General features: G+C 43.3%; 1 protein-coding gene across 1 annotated transcript in view; it reads right to left on the bottom strand.

Moving 5' to 3' along the window:
• THSD7B (thrombospondin type 1 domain containing 7B) overlaps positions 1-14,432 on the bottom strand; it is a 645,752-nt gene that overhangs the window by 271,695 nt on the left and 359,625 nt on the right. The window contains exons 8-9 of the mRNA XM_084829626.1: positions 13,183-13,377; positions 5,287-5,521 (exon numbers count right to left, since the gene is read on the bottom strand). Of these exons, the coding sequence (XP_084685752.1) occupies positions 5,287-5,521; positions 13,183-13,377 (430 nt within the window). The remainder of the gene's footprint in view (positions 1-5,286; positions 5,522-13,182; positions 13,378-14,432) is intronic.

The raw sequence follows: 14,432 nt of genomic DNA, 5'->3' as shown, positions 1-14,432 counted from the left end.
TCATGTCTGCCAAATTTCAGAATGATAGCCACAAGGGTTTTTGTGCAAGGGTGGCCTTAACATTTTGAAGTCTCCAAAAGAAGACATATTTACCTCCCTATGTTTCTTGTGGACCATTGTTCTGAAAATTACAGACAGCCTACAGTTGTCCCTAAGTAAGAAACCAGCAAAGTTTCAGAAGGATAGGTGCAGCCATTCATGTGGAAGGGGAGTTCTCCAGTTTGGGGGAGGGAGTGATTTGCTTTCCCTTCCATTCACCCCTTCCCCAATAGTTTTTGGGTAAATTTGTAAGAAAATGCACAGGTCATTAGAGGTGTTCCCCAGGCAAGAAACCTGCAAAGTTTCTGAAGGATATACTGCATTCTAATTTAGAATGACTAGAAGTTATTTACATTTCACCAATATTAACAGCAGGGGAACATGGGTGGGAAGGTGCAATTGCACTCATGTCCTGCTTGTGGGTTTCCAATGGGCATCTGGTTGGCCACTGTGTGAACAGAATGCTGGACTAGATAAACCTCGGTCTGATGCAGCACGGCTCTTCTTATGTTCTTAAATAGAGAGTGCCTCTGAGCATGTGCAGACTGTTTTTCTTTCACCACTGAGCACTTACATTCTCTTACCAATTCTATTCCCCTCCATGCAACCATCCCTCCTCATCCTACCATCCTCCAGCAACTAGTCATAAAAACAGACGCCTTATTTTGTGCAACTCTTCACTACCTCCTCCTCGTTATGCACAAGCTCTCACTGTATCTTCCTCCCCGTAACTTCATTTGTGCTAAGACTTCACCAGGATTCAGCCAATGAGTCTGTTTTCAAAACTAGGGCTAAGTTATGGAGAAACTCTGAGCATGCACGAAGTGCCTTTCCCTCACTACTGAAGCTAGAGTTCATGCAAAAAAACTCCCCAAACCAACAAATGACTAAACATGCACTGGACTGAGCTGAAAGGGTAGTCAATTCATTCAACAGAATTGGGTAGGCACTGTATTAAGCCTGCAGTACCATGCTCACAACTCAGGACTTATTTCTGAGTAAACATGCAGAACATCAAGGTGCAAACCTCCCTGCAAAAGAAACTTGTGCTGGAATCCTATGCACACTTTCCTGAGGGACATAATGGGATTTCTCAGTAGGCATACATAAGATTGCATTAATTAGCAATATTTATCTCCCCTCCACTTCAAAAGCAAATCCCAAACTCCTATCTTTATTAAAGCTTTCTGTTCAGAGGAACATAGGAAGCTGCCTTGTGCTGAGTCAGACCCTGGGCCCATCTAGCCCAGAACTGTTGACACTGACTGGGAGCAGCAGCTCTCCAGAGTTTCAGGCAGGATTCTTTCGTAGCCCTCCCTGGGGATGCTGGGGATTGAACCTGAGACCTTCTGCATGCCAAGCAGGGGCTCCACCACTGAGCTACAGCCCTTCCTATTGCTGGATAATGGCAACTGACAAACAAAACAGCCCCAGATTTGTTTCTCTGCGACCATGTGAACCCATTCTTCTCAAAGACTTGAGTGAGGAGAAACCAGCCCTCTTGTCTATTTGTATAAAGTCAAATACAGTTCAGAACTTCTCTTGCCCACTGAAGAGAATTCTCTTTAAGAATTCCCCAAGATATGCTCTGGATTGAATAAAGATGAGAAAGAAAGAAAGAAAGAAAGAAAGAAAGAAAGAAAGAAAGAACGAACAGGGGAGGGGAGGGGAGGGGAGGGGAGGGGAGGGGAGAAGAAGAATGGTGATTGGAAATGTGTGCAGGGGTGGGGAGCAGAGAGGATTCCCTAAGCCAAGTGGCTCCTTTCAGAGAGGTAGTACTTCAGAGGAATTTTGGAGGCTGTAGAGGGTTTGTAAGGATTGCACGTACTTAAATGAACTTTATGAGATGAGGTGGCTGAGGGCTTTTTCTAGCTTTTTTAAAACTGTAGAACCTATTTAAAAGCCCCAGCAGTTTCTCGATCATGACGCAACATAGTCCTAACCCTCCCTTTGGGACTATTGGAGTCCTGCAGCTATTTAGGAGAAATTAAAGTGGAGGGGGAGAAAGAAGTTTGTGGAGGCTGATTGGATCCTTTGCTGTACTGAAGCTACTAAACTTCTGCAGAAGCCAAAGGTTCCAGTTTGGGGCAGTAAAATCAGATGCTGTGTGAAATATCAGTATTTCACATGGAGCTCTTTCTTCCCTTCCTTCTCCCTCTTCAAAATTTCATTGCAGGCAAGCTCACAACAGTGGGCATGTAAGAGCAAAAAAGAAGAGTAGGGGGAGAGAAGTTTTTTGCACCTCAAAAAAAACATACACCAAAGAATAGGGGTAGTGACCTCCTAATGGTCACCTTAAAACCTCCTGATTAGGATTTCTAATCTCCTGGGTGACTTGACAGTTTTTACTTTTTGTTTTAGACTTTGAGAAAAGGAAAATTTATGCATGGCTAGTGCAAAAGACTGTCAGGGTGAACACTGAGCCCATAGAACCTCACAGCAGTTCTGATTCTGAGGAAGAACAGCCGTCCATGGGAGAGGAGCGCGCTCATCCCTCCCAGGCCCTGCAGCTGGCAGAGTTCTTCCTGCCAGCATTCCAGACATAGATAGCGGTCCTGGGAGTGAAAGAGTGCAGGAGGAGGGCTGGCTGGATGCTCGACGCAGACGCAAACAATGATGAGCTATGGACAGCACGGACAGGAGGCATAGCGCCCATTTGGCGCGCAAGCAATGGTCGCGTCCAGAGGACCCAAGGGAAAAGGGGAGGGACTCTCCCTAGCCCATATGTTCAGGGTCTGCAAGTGATTCTCTTTCAAATGGGGACCAACTGTTTCCAACCTGGGGCATGGGTTACTCTGCTGTTCATAGCTTAGTCGCTGGTGATTGGGTTATTAAGTTGTAAAAGGAATAAAGCGTTAAAAAGAATTCTTTGTCTGTGTCTGGAGTTGGCTACTGCAGTAGACCGAAAGAGGCCAGCTAGGGCCCCCTGACTCTTAACTGTCTGAAATTTGGTAGGTTCAGTCAGCTCCATAGGGCCTGCTAGGTCCCCAAATTCTATGAATTTATGTGGAAGTACAAAAAAAATTACAGCTCTTTACTTTGACAGATTTTCTTGGAAAAAGCAAATTTTACCTGTGACTAGCACAACAGTCACTGGACAAAACTGCCTGAAATTGGGCAGGTTCCATCAGCTCCATGGGGGTTGCCAGGTTTCCAAATTCCATATAGTTATATGGAAGAACAAAGAAATTATAGCTCTTTCCTTTGACACATTTTCTTGGAAAAAGCAAATTTTACCTGTGGCTAGCACAAATGCCACTAGGCCAAACTGTCTGAAATTTGGCAGGCTCAGTCATCTCTATGGGGACTGGCAGGTCCCCAAATTCCATGCATGTATATGGAAGCACAAAAAAATTATATCTTTGCTTTGACAGATTTTCTTGAAAATAGCAATTTTTACCAGTGACTAGTACAAAAGCCACTGGACATAGCTGCCTGAAATTTGGCAAATTCAATCAGTTCTATTGGAGCTACCAAGCCTCCAAATTTCATGTATTTACCCTACAAAGAAAAAAGTTATGGCCACTTTTGTTTTCTAATGCAAGTCAATGGAAAAAGTTTTTTTTTTTTTTTTAAATGGCAATTAGGACAGTGCAAAAGATCCGGGGCACAGCTCAAAAAAGATCTGGGGCCTGTGCCCAGGTGGGCCCCCTTCTAACAACACCCCTGCTATGATGTATATTTTGCACATATCTTTCTTCTGTGAGGAGTCAACACCAGCTAAATGAATCTCCAACCTTTTTTGAAAGCATTTCCCTGGAATGATTCTGTTCAGATGTTTTGGGCTTTGGATCATGGCATCTGGTCCCATCACTTTCTGGCATATAGGAGGGGAAGAAATGGAAGCAGTGACAGATTTTACTTTCTTGGGCTCCAAGATCACCGCAGACGGTGACTGTAGCCATGAAATTAAAAGACGCTTGCTCCTTGGGAGGAAAGCTATGGCCAACCTAGACAGCATAGTAAGAAGCAGAGACATCACCTTGCCAACAAAGGTCTGTCTAATCAAAGCTATGGTTTTCCCAGTAGTAATGTATGGCTGTGAGAGCTGGACTGTAAGGAAGGCTGAGCGCCCAAGAACTGATGCCTTCAAACTGTGGTGCTGGAGAAGACTCTTACGAGTCCCCTGGACTGCAAGGAGGTCAAATCAGTCAATCCTAAAGGAAATCAACCCTGAGTGCTCATTGGAAGGACAGATACTGAAGCTGAAGCTCCAATATTTTGGCCACCTAATGCGAAGAGAAAAGTCACTGGAAAAGACTCTGATGCTGGGAAAGATTGAAGGCAAAAGGAGAAGGGGACGGCAGAGGATGAGATAGCTAGATAATATCACTGATGCAATGAATATGAACTTGAGCACGCTCCGGGACAGAGCGCAGGACAGGAAAGCCTAGCATGCTATGGTCCATGGGGTCACGAAGAGTCGGACACGACTTAACGACTGAACAACAACAACAAGAGCTCCTGAATAAAGAACTCCAGTGGGAGTGGGGAATAGTTCAGGTATACCTGGTGCAATTTACCTTTCAGCAATTCTCCCACCAGAACCCAAATTGCTTTTTGAATAGTAATTTAAAACAAACTAGGAAATGTCTGAACAGCAGTTTTGGGGTTCCTTTAAACAGCTTCTGATGCTTGGCTTTTATGTATTTCCCTAGGGATAAAGTTTTTTGAATTCCATTTCAACCATTTTAGAATGCTAGAGAAGGGAACAGATTGTGTTCCATCAGCATCCTTTTTAGCCGGATGATGTTGCAGGGAGCGACACACAAGTCTAGAATATCATACCTTGCCCTGCATGCCCAAAGAAGAATACGCGAAGATGGAATTTTGCTGTCAGCAGGAGCAACAGCAGCTCCTCACTTTGCTTAAAATTGTATTTCATCACTTGAAGGAACTACCTTTACCTTTTCAGGGAAAGCGCCAGCTACCAAAGACAAGCCTAGGACTGCTCCTTCTCATTGCCCTTTCTAGGAAAGCAAATCAAGACAAGGCATGGCAGTCCTGAAAACCTTCTATGCCCATTCACCTGTGGTATATTCCTCCAATACTCCAAAACAGGTAAGAATGTAAGAAGAGCCTTGCTGGATAAGACCAAGAGCCCATCTAGTCCAGTACAAACAGGAAGTTGCACAATGACTTCCGTAGATCTGTGAGAACCTGAACCCACGAGGTTTATATTTGAGGGAAATAAACAAAGAGCACAGCCATCTTGTAGCTTTAGTGGCATGCATTTCTGAACAATACCTTTTGGCTGGGACCTGCCCAGAATTATTCTTCACACAGAAGGCTTTCCGAGTCTGTATGCCCACCTCACAGGTAGCTTCACCATTCCAGTTAATGGTAGCATTCAGTGCTGTTATCAAGACATTTTCTGAACAGTGACTCCATGCAGATGTTTCCCAGTAGACCTGGTTGCAAGAGTGCTCGTTACAAAGGCGATATTCTTGGCGTGCACGACTAGAAGGACATGGCTTTCCCCCTGGATGGATTAATAACAACACAGAGTGTGCATAGGGTTTAAAAAGGTTAAAAAAAAAAAAAGTCCTTCCAAACACATTGGTCGACATTTAATTCTTCAAGCTATTAGTCCTGCCGCACAAACCAGTCTTGCACAACATGGTGATCAGTCACACGCACAAAAGGAATATTTAACATACTGAATATCCAAGCTGCGGGGTCCCTCGACTTATAGTATAGTATTAAACACCATTTCTGTCTTCTCGCGAAGCCTATGCATTGATTTAAGTTCCAGACACGCAAGGCAGTGACTTACAAGTTCCCTGTGTGGAGAACACAACAAAAATGGTTGCCCAATGCAGTTACATTGAACAGTTGCTGACAAGAAGCGCTGAGGTAGCACTGTGTGACCTATGCAACTGCCACATCAGAGTTGAGACTGGGCTCTGGTCCTACTATCACTGAAATGTAATTCTGTCTTCTAGCACCAGTTCGGGAATCCTGTGAGCCATAACCCCCATTGAAAAGTCATAGGATCACTGTGTGCGTGGATTTTTAAAAAAATCTTTATGCATCAATCAAAAATAGAGTGGCGTCAGAGAAAGTGGAGCCACACAGAGCTAACACTGATGGCAGCACAAGTTATTGAAATTGATTTCCTTAGCTGACAATTAATTCTCTCTCTTTGAAATGCCAAACCTCTTACAAACTGGGATGAAATTATGGAAGTGAAAGCTTACATTTATTGCCATTGGTTTTCTGACACTAAAGTGGTGAAATGCCTGTATAAATATTTTGTGAAACACTGTAGTAAAACAATGACAACAGCACTTGTTTAAAGGGTGAGGAGAGGGCAGTGACCAGGGCAAAGTAAACTAAGTAGCTGTTAAACACAACTGTATTTTGTTCCATATACTAACCAAATAATTTAGTAATTACATTTCTGTAGAAAAACTACAATGTAACACTGATGCTTTATTTGAGAAAAAAAAGAAAACTCAAAATTGTTACATTTCATTCCCCAGCTGGTACCATTTCACACCAAGGAAGTGTAAAATGCATATCTTGTAGATGTGAAAGTGTGGTATATGTGTGTATGTGTGTGTGTGTGTGTGTGTGTGTCCCCTTTGGTGCTAAACAAGAGAAATGGAAATGAGGTAACAGAATGTCTCTTAGATAATTCACTGATTCAGCCTCAGAAAATTACAGTGCAGACATATGAATCTGAAATCCCATAATCCAAAGTGATGAAGGAGATAGGCACTTATTTCTTAAAGGTGAACCTGGGCCCTCAGGAGGTTGGGCTCCAACTCCCATCAGCCCCATGCAGCATGGCCAGTGGTCAGGATGATGGGGGTTGTGATCCAACAAGATAACTAAGTTCATAGGTTCCCGAACCCAGTGAGTAGACAGGCAGAGCACTCCTACCAGTTGATGCGGGTTGCTCCAACATATTGGTTTTTATACTGTACTATATATGTACTGTGTTCACTGCTTAGAGATTATAGGATATTAAGTGGCATAAAAGTAGCATAAATAAATAAATGCCTCCTAAGAATCCAATAGATAGAATAGAATGATCTCAATCAGAGAATCACAGAATGATAGAATGACCTCAATTCGAATTCAGGGTAAGCCATTTAACATCACAGTGATCCAAATATACTCCCCAACCACAGATGCTGAAGAAGCAAAAGTAGAACAGTTCTATGAGGATCTGCAGCACCTACTGGATCTGGATAGTATGCCAAAAAGAGATGTTATTTTCATTACAGGAGACTGGAATGCTAAGGTGGGTAGTCAAACGACACCTGGAAGTACAGGCAAGCATGGTCTGGGAGAACAAAATGAAGCGGGACATAGGCTGATAGAATTTTGCCAAGACAACTCACTGTGCATAATAAACACTCTCTTCCAACAACCTAAAAGATGACTTTATACATGGACTTCACGAGATGGTCGACACCGATATCAGATTGACTACATCCTTTGTAGCCAAAGGTGGCGGACATCTATACGGTCGGCAAAAACAAGACCTGGAGCTGACTGTAGTTCAGATCACAAACTTCTTATTGCACAATTTAGAATCAGAATAAAGAGAATAGGGAAGACCCACAGATCACTTAGATATGAGCTCACTAATATTCCTAATGAATATGTAGTGAAGGTGAAGAATGGATTTAAGGGACTAGATTTAGTAGATAGGGTCCCGGAAGAAATATGGACAGAAGTTCGCAACATTGTTCAGGAGGTGGCCACAAAAAACGTCCCAAAGAAAAAGAAAACCAAGAAGGCAAGATGGCTGTCTGCTGAGACACTGGAAGCAGCCCAACAAAGAAAGAAAGCAAAAGGCAACAGTGATAGGGGGAGATATGCCCAATTAAATGCAGAATTCCAGAGGTCAGCCAGAAGAGATAAGGAATTATTTTTAAACAAGCAATGTGCGGAAGCGGAAGAAGATAATAAAATAGGAAGGACAAGAGACCTCTTCCAGAAAATTAGAAACATCGGAGGTAAATTCCAGGCAAAAATGGGCATGATCAAAAACAAAGATGGCAAGGACCTAACAGAAGCAGAAGAGATCAAGAAAATGTGGCAAGAATATATGGAAGACATGTATAGGAAGGTTAATAATATCGGGGACAGATTTGACGTTGTGGTCAGTGAGTTAGAGCCAGACATCCTGAAGAGTGAGGTAGAATGGGCCTTAAGAAGCATTGCTAATAACTTGGCAGCAGGAGACGACGGTATCCCAGCTGAACTGTTTAAAATCTTGCAACATGATGCTGTCAAGGTGATGCGTGCCATATGCCAGCAAATTTGGAAAACACAAGAATGGCCAACAGATTGGAAAAAATCAACTTATATCCCCATACCAAACAAGGGAAACACCAAAGAATGTTCAAACTATCGAACAGTGGCACTTATTTCACATTTCAGTAAGGTCATACTCAAGATCTTGCAAGGTAGACTCCAGCAATTCATGGAACGAGAATTGCCAGATGTACAAGCTGGGTTTAGAAAAGGCAGAGGAACTAGAGACCAAATGGCCAATATCCGCTGGATAATGGAGAAAGCCAGGGAGTTTCAGAAAAACATCTATTTCTGTTTTATTGACTATTCTGAAGCCTTTGACTGTGTGGATCATAACAAATTGTGGCAAGCTCTTGGTGGCATGGGGATACCAAGTCATCTTGTCTGCCTCCTGAAGAATCTGTATAACAACCAAGTAGCAATGGTAAGAACAGACCATGGAACAACGGACTGGTTTAAGATTGGAAAAGGAGTACGGCAGGGTTGTATACTCTCACCTTACCTATTCAATCTGTATGCAGAACACATCATGTGACGTGCTGGGCTTGATGAAGCGAAGGCTGGAGTTAAAATCACTGGAAGAAACATTAACGATCTCAGATATACAGATGATACCACTTTGATGGCTGAAAGCAAGGAGGAGCTGAGGAACCTTCTGACGAAGGTGAAAGAAGAAAGTGCAAAAGCTGGGTTGCAGTTCAACCTCAAAAAAACCAAGATTATGGCAACCAGCTTGATTGATAACTGGCAAGTAGAGGGAGAAAACGTGGAGACAGTGACAGACTTTGTCTTTCTAGGCGCAAAGATTACTGCAGGTGCTGACTGCAGCCAGGAAATCAGAAGCCGTTTACTTCTTGGGAGGAGAGCAATGACAAATCTGGATAAAATAGCGAAGAGCAGAGACATCACACTGACAACAAAGGTCCGCATAGTTAAAGCAATGGTATTCCCTGTAGTAACCTATGGCTGCGAGAGCTGGACCATAAGGAGGCCTGGGCAAAGGAAGATAGATGCTTTTGAACTGTGGTGCTGGAGGAAAATTCTGAGAGTGCCTTGGACTGCAAGAAGATCAAACCAGTCCATACTCCAGGAAATAAAGCCAGACTGCTCACTTGAGGGAATTATATTAAAGGCAAAACTTAAGTACTTTGGCCACACAATGAGACAGGATACCCTGGAGAAGATGCTGATGCCAGAGAAAGTGGAAGGCAAAAGGAAGAGGGGCCGACCAAGGGCAAGATGAATGGATGATATTCTGGAGGTGATGGACTCCAGCTTGGGGGAGCTGGGGGTGGTGATGGCCAACAGGAAGCTCTGGCGTGGGCTGGTCCATGAAGTCACAAAGAGTTGGAAGTGACTGAATGAATAAACAACAACAAAGAATCCAAAGGTCTGCACACCAGTGGGATGGAAGGAAGGTAGGTGTGGCATTTTTGCTTTCATTTTCCTGGGTGGGTGGGTCTTCCTTAAATTGTTTCCCTCTTATTGATGCCAATGGGAGTGAAACAGAGTACACCAGCTCCATGACTGGAACAGTTTCCTCCCTGTTCTGGGGCCGTGCCATTGGCATGGGAGCTCTGTGGATCCTGCAGATGCACAGGCTCTCCTGGATGTCCACAGAACACCCTTCCCTATCTACCCCCTTTTTTTGTCAGGACTCTGACATCAGAGAGTGAGGGCTGTGGAGGTTTCAGTGAGGTTTCAGTGAGTCTCTCTCTCTCTCTCTCTCTCTCTTTCCTCAGAAAAGGAGATCTGGAAAATCTTATTGCCCCTAGGATGGCCTTCTAAGGGAACATAGGATTTCACCCTCAGTTAAGGAAGTGACATTTTTTAATCTCTCCCTCAAAAAGATCTACACGGATCGGTAAATCTACATTGAGAGTTACCACCAAATCCATCGAGAGATCTACACATCTGTTTTCTTTCACATAAACAGCGCTTTTTTCTTTTTCAGAGTAAATAACATTACTTTGTATAACATTATTCTGTTGGACCAATTTCATGAGAAATTACAGATGTCGCATCTTCTGCTTCTCATACTATCCTCAGTTTATGCTGCACCAGTACAAGATAGCATCTTAGGGCGCAATCCTATTCAGATAGGTGGCCGCCTCCAAACTCAGAGGCAACCACCTTTCCAGTGCAGGGCAAGAGAAGCATGGAGGGGATTATTCCCTCCACACTTCTCCTGCCCTGCATTTTTGGCTAGACACCAATTGTGGCTGTACATCCCTAGTAGGGATGTCAGGGAATTCCGCCATGGATCTCAGTGAGGCTGAATGCCAGTGCATTCAGCCCCCTGAAATCCATGGCGGAACGAAGCCCCCCGCCCCCCCACCCCATGAAAGGAGCGCGAAACGGAGCACTTACCTGCTGCCATTCGTGCTGCTTTGCCATTCACTTCCTCATTATAGCCGTGATAGGCTACGTAAATACTTACGTAGCCTATCACGGCTAACGCAGGGACGCCATTTGCATTCTCTCTCTCTTTTTTTTTTTTTTGCCGTAATAGCCTACTTAAATATTTACGTAGGCTAAAACGGCAGAAAAAAAGGGAACACAAATGGCGGCCACCGTAACTGCTGCCATTTGCTTTCGCTGTTTTGTTTTATTTTTGCCATGATAGGCTACATAAATATTTACGTAGCCTATCACAGCAAAATACAGGGACGCAAATGGCAGCGGCTATGGCAGCCGCTATTTGCGTCCCTGGCCGGCAGCTCTGCAGAATCTCCACGGAGCGTAGCCGGCTGGAGAGAATTTCGCGGGGAGGGATGGAGCGCCTCCCCCCCAACTGCAAATATCACCCTTTGAAAAGGTAAGTGACTTTCATACATCCCTACTGTCTAGCTGAGGGAGGGCTGACTTGGGGAGGAGGCCGCTTTACGACACATTGGATGTGTCGTACAGGCATTTCTGCCCTCCCCACCCCGGAACGCCCCTCGGAATGCCCCTTTTCCGCCGCTCCATGCTCCTCTTGTGATCGCGGAGGATGGGGTTGTTCCGTGCTGCTTCTGAGGCAGCGTGGAGGTGGGGGGAGGTCGGTTCTCCAGGAACAGACCTCAGAGCGCAGTCTCCGAGGTCAGTTCCCAGAAAACCAGATATCCTATGGCTGTCTAGCCACTGTCTAGCGTCCATAGGATTGCTCCCTTGATCTCCTTTTGCTGATATCCATAACAAGCAGATTACCATGGAGGTTAAATGCATTTCATGGAAAGAAATGTTTTTGAAATTAGATATAGTTGGCTATTTTAGCTTTAACTCCTTTATTTAATTTTTTACAGAATTATGCTGTGAAATATTTAATGTGCCATTCAATACTTAACTATTCTAAAGTATGCACATTTTTTAAAATGCTATATCAAATTGTAACATGAAAATGTCCAGCCTAGTTAACATACTTTTTGCAGTGTGCTTAGTATGCTTTCCTGGATTATGGAACTATAGTTACCTTCAATATTACTGGGAACATGCATCATCATTTAATTAATTTCTCTGTGTAAATTTATCTTTTTAAAAAATCCAATATTCTGATATATGAAAAAGCTCCATTAAGTCATGGCTTCAGTGTTATCAGATATAATTTGGCAACATAGTGAATTAATGAATATTTGTACAGAGCTTTGTAGGTGCATTTTTTCCCAAGTGATAAGGATTATTAATTATTATTATTACAATGCAACTGGATACTAATCCAAATGGTTCTCCAGGAAAATGTGAAATGGCACACAGCCTTGAAAAGCCAAAGCCCAGAAACACTGCATACCGTATCATACTCTACAGATACGCCCCGCATTGTACTTTTCAAAATTTTTCATCTGGTAATTCTAGCCATGTGCATTCATTCTTACCCAGCTGTAGAATTAAGTTTTATTGGGCCCACTATTAAGTGCAACACCCATCTGATGTAAAGTTTTAAAGACTTCAGTACTGGTGAGAGACCACATTACAATCATACTAACAACATCTACAGTCATGAAGAAAGCTGCAGGCAGAGTTTCCAATACAGTTTTTCCAAACTTTACTCTGCTTCAGACTTCAGATTACCTAGCATTCTGCACCATGTTTACTTATTTATTTCTTTATACTACTTCTATACTACTTAATATCCTAAAATCTTTTAGCAGTTCATAATAAATATAAAATATAGTACACAATCAATACACAACAGCATAAGAACAATACAAACAATAAATAATTAAAAATATTACAAGACAATCATATCTGAAGATTGTCAACTGGAGCACTATTTTTGGTAGAAAGGGAGGATAGAAATCAGACAGAATCAATCAATCAGTCTAAAGAAAGTATCCCTCAGTTGCGGGATATTGTGCTAGTGGTCTGACGGCTCAATTTCAAAATAACTGCTATAAAACACAAGCCCATCGTCTGAATGGGGAAACCTGGTCCTTAATGGGTACGGAACATTTCTGTTATGCCACAGGAAACCTGTATAGCAGTGGTAGGGAACATTTCTCTGCCCAAGGGCTGAATTCAGTTTCAGAGAAGCTCTTGGGGCTGCGTTCCAGTGATAGGCAGGACAAAATGGGTGGGAACAAAACCACCCAAAATACCAGCATATTTTTCTTAAAGCTCTTACTGCCAGTGGCAGTAACTAAACATTAGAAGGCATTTCAACCTTTTAGAATGGAAAAAAAAATCTGTGCAAAAGCCAGGAAACCACCAAACCATCAGAGGACAATCAGAAGTCAGGGAAAGGAGATGGGGGCAGCGGAAGAGGGGGTGGCCATCTGGAAAACCCCAAAGGGCAGGACTGGGACCCCAGAAGGGCCAGATTTGGCCAACAGATCTGAGAGTGCCCACCCCTCCTGTATGGAAACAAACAGCCATAAGCGATCTGCTGTTCACCTTCTCCTGGTAATGCCAGTATAGATCTCGTTCTGCTTTGCCGCCCTTCAGCATTCTTGCTGGAGCATGTGTGGGAACAAGATGACCATTGTGACCATTCTTCCACAACACAGTCCATTCCACATGGCACTTCACAAGTTGTGGTTTTAGGAGGTGAAGGAGAGTCTGCACAAAAATCAGCTGATACATCCTCACCTAAAATCAACACAAATGGGAAGAAAACAACAGCACCTAGGTTAAGAGTAAAAATCACATTAAAAGTAGTATAGTAGTATCAGTATGAATGTGGGGAGGAGGAGGAGGAACTCTGATCAGCTATTGCAACAGGACACTTCTATGTTTGCTTTACATTCAGAAGCATTCCCTGTGTGTAATCCAGTGTGTAATGTAAACATTCTCCTCCATCGCATAGTATCAAGGACTTTCTGAGCTTGTTTTGGCCTTTTTTCATTGACATCTGCAATTTGTCCTTCCCATAGATATAGCAATGCTGGGGGAAGGGTCAACTTGTCAAAATATTGCCCTATCTGGATAACAGTACACTTGTAGAATGTGTGCAAATGCATTTCAACACATTTTTGCTCTTCTTGAATCATGTTTGCCATGTATAAAGCCATATTCTTTTTAATCTTATACAGGCCATGTGAAAGACAGGACTGTCCTTGAAGAGGGCAGCCCTGTGTCATGTTTCCATGCCCTCTCTGTGATGTCTAGTGCAACCCACCCTACATCAGCATGAATATCATCATGCTCTATGTTTAATTGCCCAGCTCTACCTACTTGCCTGCTACTGGCAGGAGCAAGGAAGCTCATACCATGAGGATGTCAAGACATGGCTGAAGTTGTACTAAATATTATGAAAGATGGGGAGGGGCAATGTAAGAAAAGTTCTGGTGGATCAAACCAAAGCTCCAACTAGTCCAACATCTTGTTTGCAACAGGAGTCAGATAGATGTCTCTGGGAAGCTTGCAAGCAGGACATGAAGGCAAGAGTCCATTCCTACTGTTGGCCCCTAGTAACTAGGACTGAGAGACATACTGCCTTTGAAACTTGGAGTTGGCATAGTCCCATCAAAACTAGTAACTTTTCCTTTACTTGCCTAAGCCCTTTGCAGGAACATAAGAAACACAAGGGCTGCCTTTTCCAGCAGTGAGCTTATTTTTCTTCTCATGTTCAGTTCCATCCTGGGATGCCCTCTTACTTTCAAACCTCTATGTTCTCCAACAGTGCTCCTATATACACATGCAGA

This window comes from Heloderma suspectum, chromosome 1, assembly GCF_057233095.1.
Source record: "Heloderma suspectum isolate Gila_16-S chromosome 1, 16-S_ref, whole genome shotgun sequence".
Taxonomy (NCBI): domain Eukaryota; kingdom Metazoa; phylum Chordata; class Lepidosauria; order Squamata; family Helodermatidae; genus Heloderma; species Heloderma suspectum.
Note: the sequence above shows the minus strand (reverse complement) of the source record. Positions and strands in the feature narration are given on the sequence as shown.